Raw genomic sequence first — 16719 nt, forward strand, 5'->3', positions numbered from 1 at the left:
GATTTATATTTCTTGTAGTCATCTGGTCATTAGCGCTCTCTCTCAGAGTCATTGAGAGAGGTTTATCTGTGCCCTCAAAGTCACTTGAATAGTGCAAATGGGTGTGGAGCCTTCTTGGAATTGCTGAAAGGACTGCATTGTAAACAGGAGAGAGATGGTGATATATCCTCCCCCTTTGTTGAGAGAGGGCTATACAATTTTATCATAGATGGCCTCTTTGACCCCTCTTTTAAACCAGCACTCCTCTCTGTCCAGAATGTGGACTTTGCTGTCTTCAAATGCAGATGGACTGCTGAATTTTGTCCTGATGAGTTTGCTCTCCTGTGTTGTTCTTCTATGTCTCCTCTGCTCTTGATTACCTCCTTGTTTTTCTGGATTATTTGCAAGGATTTTGGGACTGGACCTGGTGGTGCGTGATGATAATGGGAACATACTGGATCCAGATGTTACCAGCATGATTTCCCTCTTTAAAGCACATGAGACAGCATCCAAAAGAATTGAGGACAGGATCCAAGAAGAAAAGGTACTTTTTTTTAAAGCATATTGTTTCCTGATCAGGAAGTTGGCCAGAAATAACTCTATGCAAGAATGAAAACTCAAAAGAGATGCACAGTGGTATAACATGATGTAAGTGTGTGGTGAGGCTATGCTTTGAACAAACAGAACTTGTATTTCCGTCTCAACATTTCAATATCAGTATAATCAATAATTGCTGTGCTTTTTTTAGGGATGGTGAGCAGCCTTTCTGCTTGCCTAGGATTAACCTGGAAATTTTACAAGTACCGTATTTTTCGGAGAATAAGATGCACTCCCCCCCTAAAAGGGGGTGAAAATTTGGGTGCGTCTTATACACTGAATCTAGCCCCACCCGCCAGTCCCCATCCTTTGACCTCCCAGCAATTTGCGTCCTTGCAGCAAGCAGCCAGTTTCAGCACAGCCTGATTAGCACAAGCAGCTGAGTGTGTCGGTTGGGTCAGCCTCCTGACCATCAGCTGTTTCAGGCTGCAGGAATTGCCATTGCCAATTGCCGCCTCTGCACACCCCATTTTTGGCCTTCGAGTTGCATCTCATTTTTTGGCCTCCAGGTCCCTCATTTTCCTCCCATTCCGATCCCCACCGCCCATTCTGGGTGTAAAATGCGTTCTGTGGAGGCTGAAAACATGGTGTGCGGAGAGTGAAAATGGGATGCGGAGGCTGAAAATGGGACGGGTGGAGGTGGCAATAGGCTATGGCAATCCCTGCAGCCTGAAACAGCTGATCATCGGGAGGCCAATCCAACCAACAATCAGCTGCTTGTGCTAATTGGGCTGTGCTGAAATTGAAACGGACTGTTTGCTGCTTGCTGCAAGAAGGCAAATTGCTGGGAGGCAGAGGCAGAATTTTTTTCTTGTGCTAATCAGGCTGTGCTGAAATTGAAACCGAAACAGGCTGTTTGCTGTTTGTTTCAAGGAGGCAAATTGCTGGCAGGCAGAGGTAGATTTTTTTCTTCTTGTTTTCCTCCCCAAAAGCTACGTGCATTTTATAATCCGAAAAATACGGTACTTTCTTTTTATGAGAAGAACTGGATTCCCTTTCTGGGCCTAAATGAACATTTCAACAATGGCAGCACTTTGAAGGAGTCCCTTAGGTGGAAAAAAAAAACCAGAAATAAATCCAGTACTTTATTTGGAGTGGAGTTTAAGGACCGAACTCTTGTGTAGTGGGGAAATTACATGCTGAACGTGCATTCGCCAATGGTAGAGAAAGGATTAACTTGCTCAGATTTTCCCTGTTGTATAACCATCTTCCTGAGTCCTGTTGAGCCCTGACTGCTGGTTTAATTCAGCCTTTTTACATGTACCTTAGACTGGATTTGAAGCCCGGCAGATTTAATTCATCAAACAGCAAAAGGGAATTCCTGATATTTGCTTCATGTTGCGAGCATAAATAAGATAGAGCTGGGTTTAATGCAGGTTAATAAAATAATGATGTTGCTTAGCATTGCTAATCCATGGAAGAAAGTTTAATTAAACTCCCCTGTGATGAGATGAAAACTTCATCTTTCTGGAAGTTTTGTTTGATTAATCTCTTGATTTAAATGTACAGGTAGAATATTTCTTCTTTCTTTCTTTCTTTCTTTCTTTCTTTCTTCCTCTCTCTCTCTCTCTTTCTCTTTCTTCCTTTCATTTTTATATTTTATTTACTTTTATTTTTATTAGATGACTGTCATGTTATCTTAATTAGTGATGTTTGATCCTCCTCATCCATTGGAAGGTTGGAGCTTCCACTACTCTTCCTGTGAAGTGCTGCTTTCCAACGCTACTATTAAACTTCCAATTTACATTATGGTTGATTTATTGTGGTGCCTGGCATCATCTTAGTACTGAGAAAAGAGGGTGTCTCTTTATAAGATGATGCTTGATAGCTCCAGCTTTTAGAAGTAGAATTGGAATATCGATCTATATCTATCTATCTATCATCTATCTATCTATCTATCTATCTATCTATCTATCTATCTATCTATCTATCTATCTATCTATCTATCTATCTATCTATCATATCTATCTATCTATCTATCCTTCCTTCCTTCCTTCCTTCCATCCATCTATCCATCCATTTAAAATAGTTCCAGCTTTTATAAGTAGAATTTGAACTGTAAGCCACCCAGAGTCACTGGGTTGAATTGGGCGGCTATAGAATATGAATGAATGAATGAATGAATGAATGAATGAATGAATGAATGAATGAATGAATGAATGAATTCATGGCTAGATAGATGGATGGATGAATAAAAATGCATTGACTACTGAAGGTATGAGTGTGTATTTGGATATTTTGATCTTCTTTTAGTTGATCACAAAATTCATTTAATCACAGCCCTGATTCTGCATACATGTTGCCATGGTGTGGGAGCATGCCACACTTTTCAGTTTTAGGGAAACTAAAATAGTCTTACTTAGATCATGGCTGGAAAAACAGACAGCTTTATTGGATAATTTAGCTCTTTCTACATTCTCACATTTCCTTTAATCTCTTATTCCCAACCAGTCTCTTCAACAGAATGTAGACCGACGAGGACAGTCTATCTTTAATAATACCCACACTTACAGCCTGTACATCAATTTCAAGAATTTTGTCTGCAATATTGGTGAGGATGCAGAGCTGCTTATGAGCCTTTATGATCCAGACCAATCCAAGTTTATTAGGTATGTTGCTAGTAAAAATCTTTTTTCTAAAACCTGTCTTAGGGAAAGTTGGTTGTATGTTGGCTGTAATCACCAAGATTGATTATGACTTTAATGCTTAACAATACAGGAAGCCCTTGAAAACCACAATTGAGCCCAAAATTCTTAAGGAAGTTTTTGCCCCATTTAATGAAGTTTCTTGCCACAGTTGTTAAGTCAATCACTGCAGTTGTTGACTTAGTAAGATGGCTGTTAAATGAATCTGGCTTCCCCATTAACTTTGCTTGTCAGAAGGTAGCAAAAGCTGATCACATGACCCTGGGATACGGCAAACGTCATAAATATGAGTCAGTTGCCAAGCATCTGAATTTTGATCATGTTATCATGGGGAAGCTGCAACGGTCAGAAGTGAGAAAAATGGTCAGAAATCTTTTTCTTCAGTGCCATTGTGACTTTGAACAGTCACTAAATGAAGTATTGTAAGTCGGGGACTAGCTGTATCTCACGCAGGCCTGTTATGAAGATGAAAAGCTGATTTTTAGTTTGAAGAAAACAACTGTCCTTTCATTAAAAGAAAAACAAACCAGGAACTTGTGGCTTAACCATTATAATTGAATAATTATAATGGGAATGGGAAAATTTTGTTGTAAACAATATGCCAGTGCTTTAGATCTATCTCTTCTATCAGTTTCCCCTTTGCTGATCTTATTCCTAAGTGGGAATGGGGGGTGGGGAGTCTCAAACACTATAATTTCCATTTAAGGCAATTCTTCGTACCCTTATTTTCTCACTCTCTTTTTTTCTTTTGGAAACTGGCTCACGATATGTTGCAATTTAGGATCAGAAGGACTTCCTTGTTTTATTTCTATAAAAGCCAAAGGCACCTGAAAAATCTGTTTCCCTTTGGCATTCATCTTGGACATAAAATTGCCTTGGCATTGTTTTAATGCTGGGCAAAATGATTTGCATGTCCTGAACAGCAACAGCATGTCCAATTTTATGGTTCATCACACAGTCAGCCAGATGTTCGCACTGGATTTGGCAGTTTTATCCACCTACTAGCTGATAACCCAGCATTGCCCGTGTATTTATTTATAGGGGGAAAATGTCCAGACCAAACATAATTTCTAATGTTGATTTTCCCCCTTCCCAGAGGGAGCCCCCTGGTGGAGTGCTTGTGAAGCCATTACCATGGCAACTCCACTGCACTGTACAGTAGAAGCCATTTTACGGCAGTACAGTACAGGCCATTTCAAGGCACAACATGCTGTATCTTAACAGAACACACACCCCGAGGGGGGCTAGGGGTGTCTTACCCCCACAGTATGTTTTTCCAAATAGTAAGTCATCTGTCTATCAAGTTTGGTTGAAATTGCTCAAGGTGTTCCAAAGTTATGCTTGAAAATACACACACACACAGAGACATTTTAATATATATAAGAAGATTGAGTCTTTACCAAGGACCTGGGACAGGCAGATACAGGTGTTTGATAGATCAATGGTAATTTTGTCACTTCTAATGGTGCTAAAGTGGTCCTCCAGTTGTTTTGGGATTGTGCTCAAAGCACCTACAGTATTACTATTTGCAATATTAAAAGTACCACCTTTGCTTTCTTTTGCCACAGTCGTTCTATTTCTATTTGCAGGTCTTTTATTATTATATTATTACTATTATTTTAGTGAAAACTACCTGGTTCGCTGGGGAAGCAATGGAATGCCGAAGGAAATTGAAAAGCTTAACAATCTTCAAGCTGTCTTTACGGTAAATTTTCTCTTTGCCTTTTGGGTTGTACTGACTGGCAGATAACTTCATTTTTATAACTGTGTTCCTTTGTTGTACCTTTGTTGTGATAGTGTCATTGGGCAAGGAGCCATGCTGTGAATGGGAAGGGTCAACATAATCTATTTCATTGTCTAAGAAGCACAATGGTTTGGAAAGATGTCTCGGATTTATCTCTATAACAAAGCCAACTAACTTTTTTAAAAAGGTCATTTTGACATCCAACCTATACCTGGCTGCTTTGATTCTCAGCCATACCTTGGATAACAGATCTTTCCAACCAGTCGGCCACTCAATTGCTGATCTCTGATTTTAATATGTTCCTTACTGTGTATCTCAGGGTTTTCCAAAGTGGTTAATATTGAATCCCAAAAGTCAATTGGATTGTCCACTGCTGTTATTCAGAGTATTTTTAGCTAAAGTAAGGTAAAGGTAAAGTTTCCCTTACACATATGTGCTAGTCGTTCTCGACTCTAGGGGGCAGTGCTCATCTCCATTTCAAAGCCCAAGAGCCAGGGCTGTCCGAAGACGTCTCTGTGGTCATGTGGCTATGAATAAATGCTAAGGGCGCACGGAATGCTGTTACCTTTCCACCAAAGGTGGTCCCTATTTTTCTATTTGCATTTTTACATGCTTTCGAACTGCTAGGTTGGCAGAAGCTGGGACAAGTAACAGGAACTCACTCCGTTACACGGCGCTGGGAGTTCGAACTGCCGAACTGCCGACCTTTCTGATCGACACTGCGCCCCCAATTTAGTTAAAGTAGCATTTATTAAATTGTTTTCATGTAATTAATCTTTGGGAGCTGAACATACATAAAGAGGCAGAAAAACTTTGGTACTCCTGGCATATAGGCTGGGATATTTGGTCTGTTTTCTCCCCTAATATTTCAATTTTAGGGTGGGAGCTTACCTTAAATCTTGAAGAATTGCCCCCAGTCATAGCCAATAATGCTTATGGTTAAAGGTTGGAAAATTTAATTACTTTAAAAGCTAGTGTGTATACGAGGCTTAAAAAATATGGGCGCTTAATGATGTATAACTATGTAATAGTATTATAAGAATAGCTGGAAACCTGAACCCGGCTCACACTTCAGCCAAAAAAGAGGGTTTTTTGTGGGGGGGGGGGGGGAAATAAATGGAACCTGTATATAAGTATATTTTACAAGGAGAAGGTATGTAAAATTAACAATATAGAAAATATTTTCTGGAATATAATTATTAATGCCACTAATATTAAATGGAGCTTGCTCAGACACTGAAATACACCATGCAAATTAGAGAGTGGAAGGGAGGGAAAGAAAGGGAAAGAGAGAGAGAGAGAGAGGAGACAGGAGAGAGGGAAGCAGAAGGGAGGGAAAGAGAAGGGGAGAGGGAAGGCGTGGAAAGAGGGGAGAGGGAGAGAGCAAGCGGAAGTAGGGAAGAGAGAGATGGCAGAGGGAAGAAAGGAGGTAGGGAGGAAGAGAGAGGGAGAGGAGAAAGGTTGAAGATGAAACAGACTATAATATGGTGTATGGAAAGCAGAAGGGCAAATGAAAGGTGATGTGGCTTGATGGTAAGAGGAATTGATATATTGAATATTTTTTTAAAAAAATGTTTGTTAAGGTGTAATGGTACACTTTGGATTATATGTGTGTTAAAAATAAAAATTAAAAACATTTTTACAAAAAACAAAGCTAGTGTGTACAGTAATGTAATCATTAGGCAAGGTTCTGCATTATAAAGTTAGTTTTATTTATCACACCAACAGGGCTGGGCAATGAGCATACTTAACATCTGCCAAATAATGCCGTCTTCCCATGGTCACATGATCAAAATGGCAACTGATTCATGCTTATGATGGTTGCAGTATCCTGGGGTCCTGGGATCCCGTTTTGCAACCTTCTTACAAGCAAAGTCAATGGGGAAGCCGCTTAAGAACCATTAGGGCGTCCCCATGGTCACATGATCAATATTCGGATGTTTGGCAACTGGTTGTGGTCATGTGATCATCTTTTGCACCCTTCTGACAAGCAAAGTCAATGGGGAAGCCAGATTCACTTAACAATTATGATTCACATAATGACTATGGCCAGAAAGTCATAAAATGGGGCAAAACTGACTTCACAAATGTTTCATTTAGCAGCAGAAAATTTGGGCATAAGTTGAAAGCTACCTGTACCAATTTAGCCCAATTTATTTGGGGCAACTTGGCAGCAACAACTACCCTCCCCCCTCCTGCCTAATTCACCCCAACTTCTTTCCATCGGTGGAGCTATAGGGGAATTGATATTGCTTCACAGTTGTTGGAACAATGTCCATTCCTGTTTTCAATTTCACTTTGGCAGAAAGTCCAGGAGACAGAGGTATTTCCGCTGTAACAAGCAGGAGGAGGAGTGAATCTACTTAATCTAGCTAATAAAGATGGCAAACCTAAAGTAGAAGCTCGTTCTGCTGATTCATTTCCCCTTGGCACAAAAAAAAAATACTCCTTGCATAAATGCTGGTCATTTGAACACTCTTAATAGAAATTGGCACAAGAGCCCGGTTGGCATAATGGTTAAGGCTGCAGCCTAGAAACCAGGAAACCACAAGTGTTAGTCCTAGTCCTACCTTAGGCACAAAACCAACTGAGTGACCTTGTCCCAGCCCAGCCCTGGGAAGGAGGTAAACCACTTCTGAAATCTTGCCAAGAAAATTGTGGAGACTTGTCCAGGCAATCACCCGGAGTCAAAGCTGATATAGAGGCAAAAAAAGAAAGGAAGGAAGGAAGGAAGGAAGGAAGGAAGGAAGGAAAGAAAGAAAGAAAGAAAGAAAGAAAGAAGGAAGGAAGCTACACACATTCATGGGTTTTGGACCATATAATATAGATACAGAAGGTAGGTAGGTAGGTAGGTAGGTAGGCAGGCAGGCAGGCAGGCAGGCAGGCAGGCAGGCAGGCAGGCAGGCAGGCAGGCAGGCAGGCAGACACGATGGATGGATAGTTGGATAGAGGGGAAGAGGAGGAGGGAAGGAAGGGGGGAAAGAGAGAGATTCTTTCTCTATAAGAGAACCAGTTTGATCTAATGATAAAAACATCAGGCTAGAAAGCAGAAGATCATGAGTTCTAGTCCTCTCTTATTAATGAAAGTCAGCTGGGTGATTTTGGGCCAGTCCCTCTTTCTCAGCCCAACTCAGCTCACAGGATTGTTGTTGTGGGGAAAAGAAAAGGAGGAAGGGGTATTGGATATGTTCGCCGCCTTGAATTATTTATAAAATTAATAAAGGGATATAAATAAATAAACAAGATTCTTTCCATGTGTTCCTAGGCCAATTCAATATGCCCCAAGTTATTTTATACTCCAACAATTATTTTTGTTGCCCCGCCAGGATCTCAGCAGTTCTGACTTGATCCGGCCTCGGGTCAGCCTAGTGTGTCAAATAGTACGAGTTGGCCACATGGAGTTGAAAGAAGGCAAGAAGCATACTTGTGGCCTCCGGAGACCTTTTGGAGTAGCAGGTACAAGGACTGGGTGGTGGTGGTGCTAAGGTCTTCTTTTCAACAAATGTGTACTGGAAAATAACAGTTGAAGTTCTGGGCTTTGTTCTTCATCTGGCCATTTGCATGCTGAGGTTCAACACGATAAGAAGATGAAAGCAAGTTAAAGGACCTTTCTCTACTGCAGAGTTGAAGTGGTCTTCCTCATCCTTGATCCATCAGGAAACTCCAGTGACATGGGAAATGGCTGTCCCTGTCTTGCTTCTGATTCATCTGTTCCCCATCGTTGCAATCTGTTCTGACCTAGGCTTCCCAAAAGTCACGAAGCCGACTCCTCATCCCGATAAAAACCCCTTAATTTAGTTTAAAGGGAATTCCTCTCCAGCAAAGTCCTGGTCTTTCCAGAGATTTCACAACTACAGACCTTTATCAGGCTTGGAGAGCTGCCAGGCCGATATCTTCCAAACGCCACGCTGTAGCAGCAATTACTTGGCAAGAAGTCAGGAACAGATCTTCACCCTAATGAATTGAACTAATTGCCTTCTGCAAACTCCCCTCCCCTTTCGCTCCTCTTTATTCCCTGTGGGAGGGGCGGCCATTCACTGTCCACCTGTGGCTTTGCTTCCGAGTTGACCCTTGTTCCTTAGCTGTTCTCCTGGCAGCTCTGTGCATGTGCACACTGGGAACAGGCTCCAGCTGTTCGTCTGCCTCACTGAGTCTGACTCTGAAGGCAGCTGATAACTGTCAGACTTCCCCAGACTCCAGAACTGGCCCATCATCCTCCCCAACCTCCTCACTGTTTGAATCTGCTGGCAGCTGGCAGCCACAACACAATCATCTGAGTTTCCCTCAAGGAATGGAAGACAAAGACAGATTTGGGGCACATTGAGGTGGCTTTTAGATAATATCAGAATTGCAAGTTAAATACTGCTTTGATCTTGGCGTACATAAGGACAACTTAAAGTTGCCTCTCAAATGAGCTGTAGATGAGATTAAGAGGCCATGAGGACACGGCCAGGGTTAAAAAAATGTGTTTAGGATAAGTCGGCAAGTTATTGCTGTCCTAATAGCTGGCTTTTCCTCTGTCCTCTAAAAGTATCTTCTGGGCCAAAAAAGATATATATATATAATATAAATAGGAACCTACTTTGTAAAGCCACTCCAAATATAAATGTACTAGTATGCCTATAATAAATTAAAAGATGTTAAGTCATTGTTCCCTAATAATTTATTCTAAACCTTTCATGCTAAGAGAAGATCTTGAGTGGAAGTTTATAGATGTTCTGAATCCCACTCTCCTTCTTATAACTTGTGAAGAGATCAGATCAGTTTTTGTGGAGGTTGTCTTTTAGTTTTGGTTTTCTGTTCTCCATATAAAGTTGCTGCTGTGAGATTGGTGGCCAGATTAATCACTTAATCCAGGTGCCGGCAACCTTAAACACTCAAAGAGCCATTTGGATCTGTTTCCCACAGAAAAGAAAACATGGGGAGCCACAAAACCCACCGGGGGTTGAAAAGCTCAATAAATCGTGTGCCCGGCCAATGTTGTTGCACATTAGCAGTTGTGACACATATTTTGAGTGTCAGGGAGCCGCAGCAGAGGGATGCAAGTGCCACATGTAGCTCCAGAGCCACAGGTTGCTGACCCATGACTTAATCACTTAAATGAAAAAAGGAAGGAACCATCCAGTAGGACATGTTCCGTACTTTGTGTGAATTATTTCCAAAGCATTGCAATAGGTAGTTATATCTTTTTGCATGATTGATAGATGGTCAACCAACCAATGTTTTTTTCCTGAGTTTGGTTTAAGTCTTGGTTTCAACTAGTTTTTGTGATCTTACACACATTGGAGCTTTAGAATTCCTAGCCAACAGGGCCTTTGATAATGTTGATGGGATTTCTGGAAACTGATGAACAGGGACATCTGGAAGACATGAGGTTCTTTACAGATTTGAAATTTATATCAAAAGTTACCAACCTATTAAGATATTTTTGCTGTAATCAGTAAAAGCCTGTTTTTCCTCTTTAGTGATGGACGTTACAGACATCATTCATGGGAAAGTGGACGATGAAGAGAAGCAGCATTTTGTTCCCTTTCAGCAGTAAGTAGTTAAAATTCTAAAAAAAAATGCACAATTTTGGGGGAGCTGGTGGTCATCATTTCAAAAGACCTAAGCCCCAGAGCTCACTGTAACAACATTGCCAAAAAGGCATTCAGAGTTGTCAACCTTATTTTACATAGTTTTCTCTCTGGTAACGCTATGCTGCTAACTGGGTCATACAAAACCTTTTCCAGACCTATCCTTGAATACTGCTCCCCTGCCTGGAACTCACATTGCATTAGAGAGGGCCCAGAGGTATTTTACAAGAAGAAGACTCAACTCCTTTGCTCGTAATAAAATTCCATATACGACCAGGCTTGAAATTTTAGGCCTGGATAACCTTGAACTACATTCCAACCTGAGTTTAGTGCACAAGATAATCTACCATAACGTCCTACCTGTTGATGACTACTTTCACTTCAACCGCAACAACACAAGGCCTCTCAATAGATACAAACTTAATGCAATCCGTTCGAATCTTGATTGTAGGAAAAATGATTTCAGCAATAGAGTAGTAAATGTGTGGAACACCCTACCCGATCCTGTTGTTAGTTCCTCTAACCCCTCATACCTTTTGCCTTAAGCTGTCTACTGTAGATTTTACATGTTTCTTAAGAGGTCCCGAAGAGGGCATGCATAAGCGCACCAGCGTGCCTACCGTCCCTGTCCTACTGTCCCATTTATATGTACTGTATTTTTCAGAATATAAGACGCACCAAGATTTTGAAGACCTTTAAAAAAAGGTTTGCACTCTGCAGACCTCCCCAAAACAGGCCCAGTTTGTTTGTCAAAAAAAGGGCACGAATAGCCTTTAGGAGGCTTGTAGGGGGCTGGGGGGGGGGGCAAAACCAAGCAAAAAATGGCCCATTGTTTGCTCATTTTTGCCCTCCCCAGCCCCCAGGAGCATTCTGGAACCTCCTAAAGTCTATGCATGCCCATTTTTGCAAAGGGGGAGGGGGTTCGGGAGGCCACAAATGCTCTATTCAGTGTATAAGATGCACCCAAATTTTCACCATCCTTTGGGAGGGAAAAGGATGCGTCTTATACTCTGAAAAATACGGTACTCTTTTTATGTGTTTATGGTTATGTTTTGCTTATTTTTATCCATTTATTTGTGCCATTTTTGTGTGTGTGTTTTTCCTACTTGTTTCCTTGTACTTGTTGACAAATTAAAATAAATAAATAAAATAAATGTTTATATGCTTTCCAGAAAGTGGGCAGGTCCAAGACAAGAAGTGGGATAAGCTAAGATAAAGTCTGTAAATTCAATTGAAGCAATGAATGTGACTTTATCAGAAGTGATCTCGGGGAGCTTCCGTCACAAGCCTATATAGTATCACTTCCTTACTTGATTGGAATTACACATAATCAGAGTTCTCCACATGGAACGAGCCGTGTTTTAGGATTCAGGCTGCTATGCATGTAACTTGTGGTTAGACCTTCCCTGCATGGAATGGGGCTGAAATAAAGAAGGATAAAATAATGCAGGGGTTTTAAGTGCAGAAACACAGGAAGTGGCACACAAGTAATTGTGTCCCTACCCCCCAATATGGCTTTCACCCTCAACCATTCCTATGAATTAACAAATTATGTTTATTATGAGACTAAATAGTTTTTGCCAATCAGCTTGAAGAGTTCTACAAGCTATTCTTATCTATCCGGTCCTGCAACATTTGAACAATGGGTGGATGGATGGATGGAGTGCCATCAACTCATCATTTTATTCTTAAGTGTCCACATCGACAGGGTCAGACAGGAAGATCTGTTCCTAACCTCGTCTTTCAGATCTTCCTCCTGCAAGAAGAATCTTATTTATTTTATTCATAATCTGATAATGTTGACAATCTGGAAATGTGCCACTTTTTTTCCCTCCTCCTTTCCTCTTTCCTCTTCAGGATTGCCATGGAAACATACATCAGGCAGCGGCAGTTAATCATGGCACCGTTAATAACGTCTCACGTGATTGGAGAGAATGAGCCCCTCACGTTGGTCTTCAACAAAGTTATTGCGGCCAAGGAAGTGAATCATAAAGGACAAGGTACATACTGGAAAGATGGCTCCTGGAAGCATTGGAAAGAGGGGAGGGGAGGAGGGAGGGACATTCCTTTGAGGTGAAAACTCATTCATGGCTTTGGATGGTTCACTGGTCAAGGACATTGACGGGCTCCTTCCTGCATGACTGCTCAGAAAACCTGTCATCCATTTGATTCAGTTTTCCTGATGAATGGGAAGAGCCACACAATTTTAGCTGGCACACTGATGATGTGTAGATGACAAACTACAATGAAATTATGTTAGTGGGCAATTGCAAGAGGGGTTGGCCTGAAAGAAACAATGTTCTCAAAGGGAAAAGAGATCCCTAAATCAATCCTGTTTGATATGAGCAAGAGGGACAACTTTTTTTGCCACCAAATCCCCAAAAGTCTAAATAAAACATGGAGGGTACCTACGTGGTTAGGTATGTTGCCATCCTGTAAAGTCAACAGTTTAATGAAAAGAAGGACTAGGGGAGGTATGATAGCAGTGTTGCAATACCTCAGGGGCTGCCACAAAGAAGAGGGAGTCAAGCTATTCTCCAAAGCACCTGAAGGAAGGACAAGAAGCAATTGGTGGAAATTAATCAAGGAGAGAAGCAACTTAGAACTAAGGAGAAATTGCCTGACAGTGAGAACAATTAATCAGTGGAACAGAAGTTGCCTCTAGAAATTGTGAATGCTCCAACACTGGAAGTTTTTAAGAAGTTGTTGGATAACCGTTTGTCTGGTGTAGGGTTTCCTACCTAAGTAGGGAGTTAGACTAGAAGACCTCATTTTCACCTTTGAACTTTGAAAATCCTAAGAAAAATTCTTAAGTACAGACCCCACTGGAACCCTTTTGAAAGTACGGGATTGAATTTATTGAGGAGAAGAAAAGTTCAAATCATGTCCTGTGAAAATTGCCATGCACACATGAGCTGGAAAAGTCTTAAGCACAAGACTAATTTTATAAAAACAGCCCCAATGCTTTTTATCCCCCCCCCCCAAAAGAAATGAAAAAAGAAAAAAAAGCCCTAGTAAACAAAAAGAAATACATTTTGATTTTAACCTCCACTCACTTCTCTTTCCTTATCAAATCTGCATGGGTTGGTACTTTTTTCCAATAGTACTAATGCTGCTTTTTGTTATATTCTTTGCTCTCCGTCCCCTTTTAGGCCTCTGGGTTTCTCTGAAACTGCTGCCTGGTGATTTAGCTCAGGTTCAGAAGGATTTTTCTCATCTCATTGACAGATCAACAGCTATTGCCCGCAAAATGGGATTCCCAGAGATTATATTGCCTGGTGAGTAATTTAAGGGAAAACAAGAATCTTTTTTTGAAAAAAGAAATAGTTGGGTCCAGATGTCTTCCAAATTTTTTTTAGGGGGGTGGGGAGGCAATTCCTGGAGAAAAAAAGTAAGATTGTATCCTAATTTCCAAGTCGGACAAAAAAGGGTTCTTAGAATTCTCTATTTTAATTGGCAGGTGAAGTTCGGAATGATATCTACGTCACGCTGATGCACGGAGAGTTCGACAAAGGGAAGAAGAAGACACCTAAAAATGTTGAGGTTACCATGTCAGTTCATGATGAAGATGGAAACATTTTAGAGGTAGGAAGGGTTTTCCAGAATAGTAAGTTGGTGGTAAACCAAAGAAATGCATAAGTGTTCTGTATCTCACCCCAAAGTTGGGAACATTTTGGGATCATCTTACCAATCCTTGGGACAAAGTCCTTAGAATGTGGATTTTTTTTTTAGCAGGCCTTGGGATCATCAGTCAACAGACACCCCATGCAATGGCTGCATCATGTATAATATTCTAATGCATTCAATCATAGAATAGAATAGAATAGAATAGAATAACAGAGTTGGACAGGACCTTGGAAATGTCTGCAAGAAAACCACCAAGCTCAAAGAGCACCATGGACCCTGTACATTGCATAGTTTGAAAGGACTTCTACAATTTGTGGAATAGTTTGGCCCCTCTTTGGAAGTTATGTGAAAACTTAGTTTTATAGCTGAAAGGTTTTCTCTCCTGTCACTGATTAAGTCTCATTTTCTGTCTTTTCTTCCTTTTGCTTTTTGTTTCCAATGTGCTCCAAAGAAAGCTATCCATCCGGGTGCTGGCTATGAAGGTATTTCAGAATACAAATCAGTCGTCTACTATCAAGTCAAGCAACCTTGCTGGTATGAAACTGTAAAGGTGAGATTATCTAATGGGAAATTGACTTGGTTCGGATACATTCTTATATTGCTACAAGTGTGAGATATACCATATTTTTCAAAGTATAAGACACACTCCCCCGCCCCCAAAAGAGGGTGAAAATGTGTGTGCGTCTTATACATCGAATGTAGTCCCACCCACCCGACGACACCCATTCTTTGGCCTCTGCCTCCCAGGAATTTGCTCCTTGCAGCAAACAGCCTGTTTCAGCTTCAGCTTCAGCACAGCTTGATTAGCATAAGCAGATGGTGGTCGGTTGGATCGGTCTCCCGACCGTCAGCTGTTTCAGGCTGCAGGAATAGCCATTGCCTATTGCCTCCTCCGCGCTCTCCACTTTTGCACTCTGCATGCCCCATTTTCTGCCCACTTTGATTCCTGTTTCCCAGAACGGGCAGAAAATGGGGCGCACAGTGGCCGAAGACAGGGTGATAATGGGGGCGCCGAGGCGGAAATAGGCTATGGCAATCCCTGCAGCCTAAAACAGCTGATCCTAGGGAGGCCGATCCAACCAACAATCAGCTTCTTGTGCTAATCAGGCTGTGCTGAAATTGAAACTGAAGCACACTGTTTGCTGTTTGCTGCAAGGAGGCAAATTGCTGGGTTGGAAGGGATCTTGGAGGTCTTCTAATCTATCCCCTGGCCATGGTAGATCATCTATTTTATTTTCACTATACCATGTCAGAAGTATACCAAACTCCTGGTAGTAGACTTGAATGGAAGCAACTAAATCGAAGAAAAACTAGATTCAAACTTACGTATAATAAAATACTTTGCCAAGAAAATTGAAACAAATCAGCCAGTAGTGAATTTGTGCCTACCTAAATGTATGGGAATCTTTTAAAATATGCTTTATATAGGTCGCTAAGATTTTTTTTAAAAGTGACTTTGGGTTTTTTTTTCTACTAGGGTAAGGTTAATTTCCCTTAAGTTGGTCTGTTTATATCCCATAATTTTTATAATGGGAGAAAAAGTGTGTCCTGAATTCCTGATGTTAAAAAGATGTTAAAGAAATGCTTATGGTCAAGTCAACTTGGCTATCTTCTTCACATCCTGCATTTAAACAGAATGGCTTCAGGCTGCTGTAAATCACTAATATCTAGAGAACAATCTCCCACAAATCTTGTCAGGTTTTTAGCAGGCAATTTAAAATGTGCTATAGTCATTTTTAAAAGTTCCAAGGAAAATTAGGCAAGTATTTTAATGGAGGAATTAATTGAAATTCCATAGCTGAAAACCTAGGCTGTGGGGTTGGGGGAGTTAGAAATTGGTGTTTTTTTTAAAGATAAAGATCTAACAACTTTGGTTTTTCTCATCAGCGTAGCAACATTTATCCTTCATTCATGCAGAGCAGTTATCTTGAATACTGTATAAAAAACATTCACATTTAAGGGGAAATTGTGTAAGTATTAGGTTTATTGTACAGAAAATACATATTAAGGGAAACTACCATATTTTTCAGAGTATAAGACACATCTTTTTCCCCCAAAAAAGAAGGTGAAAATCTGGGTGCATCTTATACACTGAATACAGCATTTTTGGCTTCCCAAAACCCCACCCCCTTCACAAAATGGAGGTGCAGAGGGTTTGGGAGGCCTGCAAAGTGCTCCTGGGGGCTGGGGAGGGCAAAAATAAGTGAAAAATAGGCTGTTTTTTGCTCGTTTGTGCTCCCCAGCCCCCAGGAGCACTCTACAAGCCTCCTAAAGGCTATGCATGTCCTGTTTTGTTTTGTTTTGTTTTAAAAAATGGACCTGTTTTTGCGAAAAAGGGCCTTTTTTCTCGTTCCCTCCCCAGCCCCCAGGAGCACTTTGCAGGCCTCTCAAACTCTCTGTATGCCCTGTTTTTCACAAAAAATAAGGTATGCCGAGGGTTTGGGAGGTCTGCAAAGTGCAAAAACTTTTTTTTTAATTTACCTCTTCAAAATCTTGGTGCGTCTTATACTCTGGTGCATCTTATACTCCGAAAAGTATGGTAATAAAAATA

At 40.9% G+C, this 16719-nt stretch overlaps 1 protein-coding gene across 1 annotated transcript in view; it reads left to right on the plus strand.

Annotated features, from left to right (window-relative positions):
* DOCK5 (dedicator of cytokinesis 5) overlaps positions 1 to 16719 on the plus strand; it is a 143888-nt gene that overhangs the window by 50287 nt on the left and 76882 nt on the right. Inside the window, exons 7-15 of the mRNA XM_032229966.1 lie at positions 388 to 523; positions 3028 to 3185; positions 4845 to 4926; positions 8292 to 8421; positions 10431 to 10503; positions 12399 to 12541; positions 13694 to 13819; positions 14002 to 14126; positions 14620 to 14718. Coding sequence (XP_032085857.1) covers positions 388 to 523; positions 3028 to 3185; positions 4845 to 4926; positions 8292 to 8421; positions 10431 to 10503; positions 12399 to 12541; positions 13694 to 13819; positions 14002 to 14126; positions 14620 to 14718 — 1072 coding nt within the window. The remainder of the gene's footprint in view (positions 1 to 387; positions 524 to 3027; positions 3186 to 4844; positions 4927 to 8291; positions 8422 to 10430; positions 10504 to 12398; positions 12542 to 13693; positions 13820 to 14001; positions 14127 to 14619; positions 14719 to 16719) is intronic.

The sequence above is a fragment of the Thamnophis elegans genome, chromosome 13 (genome assembly GCF_009769535.1).
Source record: "Thamnophis elegans isolate rThaEle1 chromosome 13, rThaEle1.pri, whole genome shotgun sequence".
In the NCBI taxonomy this organism is placed as follows: Eukaryota; Metazoa; Chordata; class Lepidosauria; order Squamata; family Colubridae; genus Thamnophis; species Thamnophis elegans.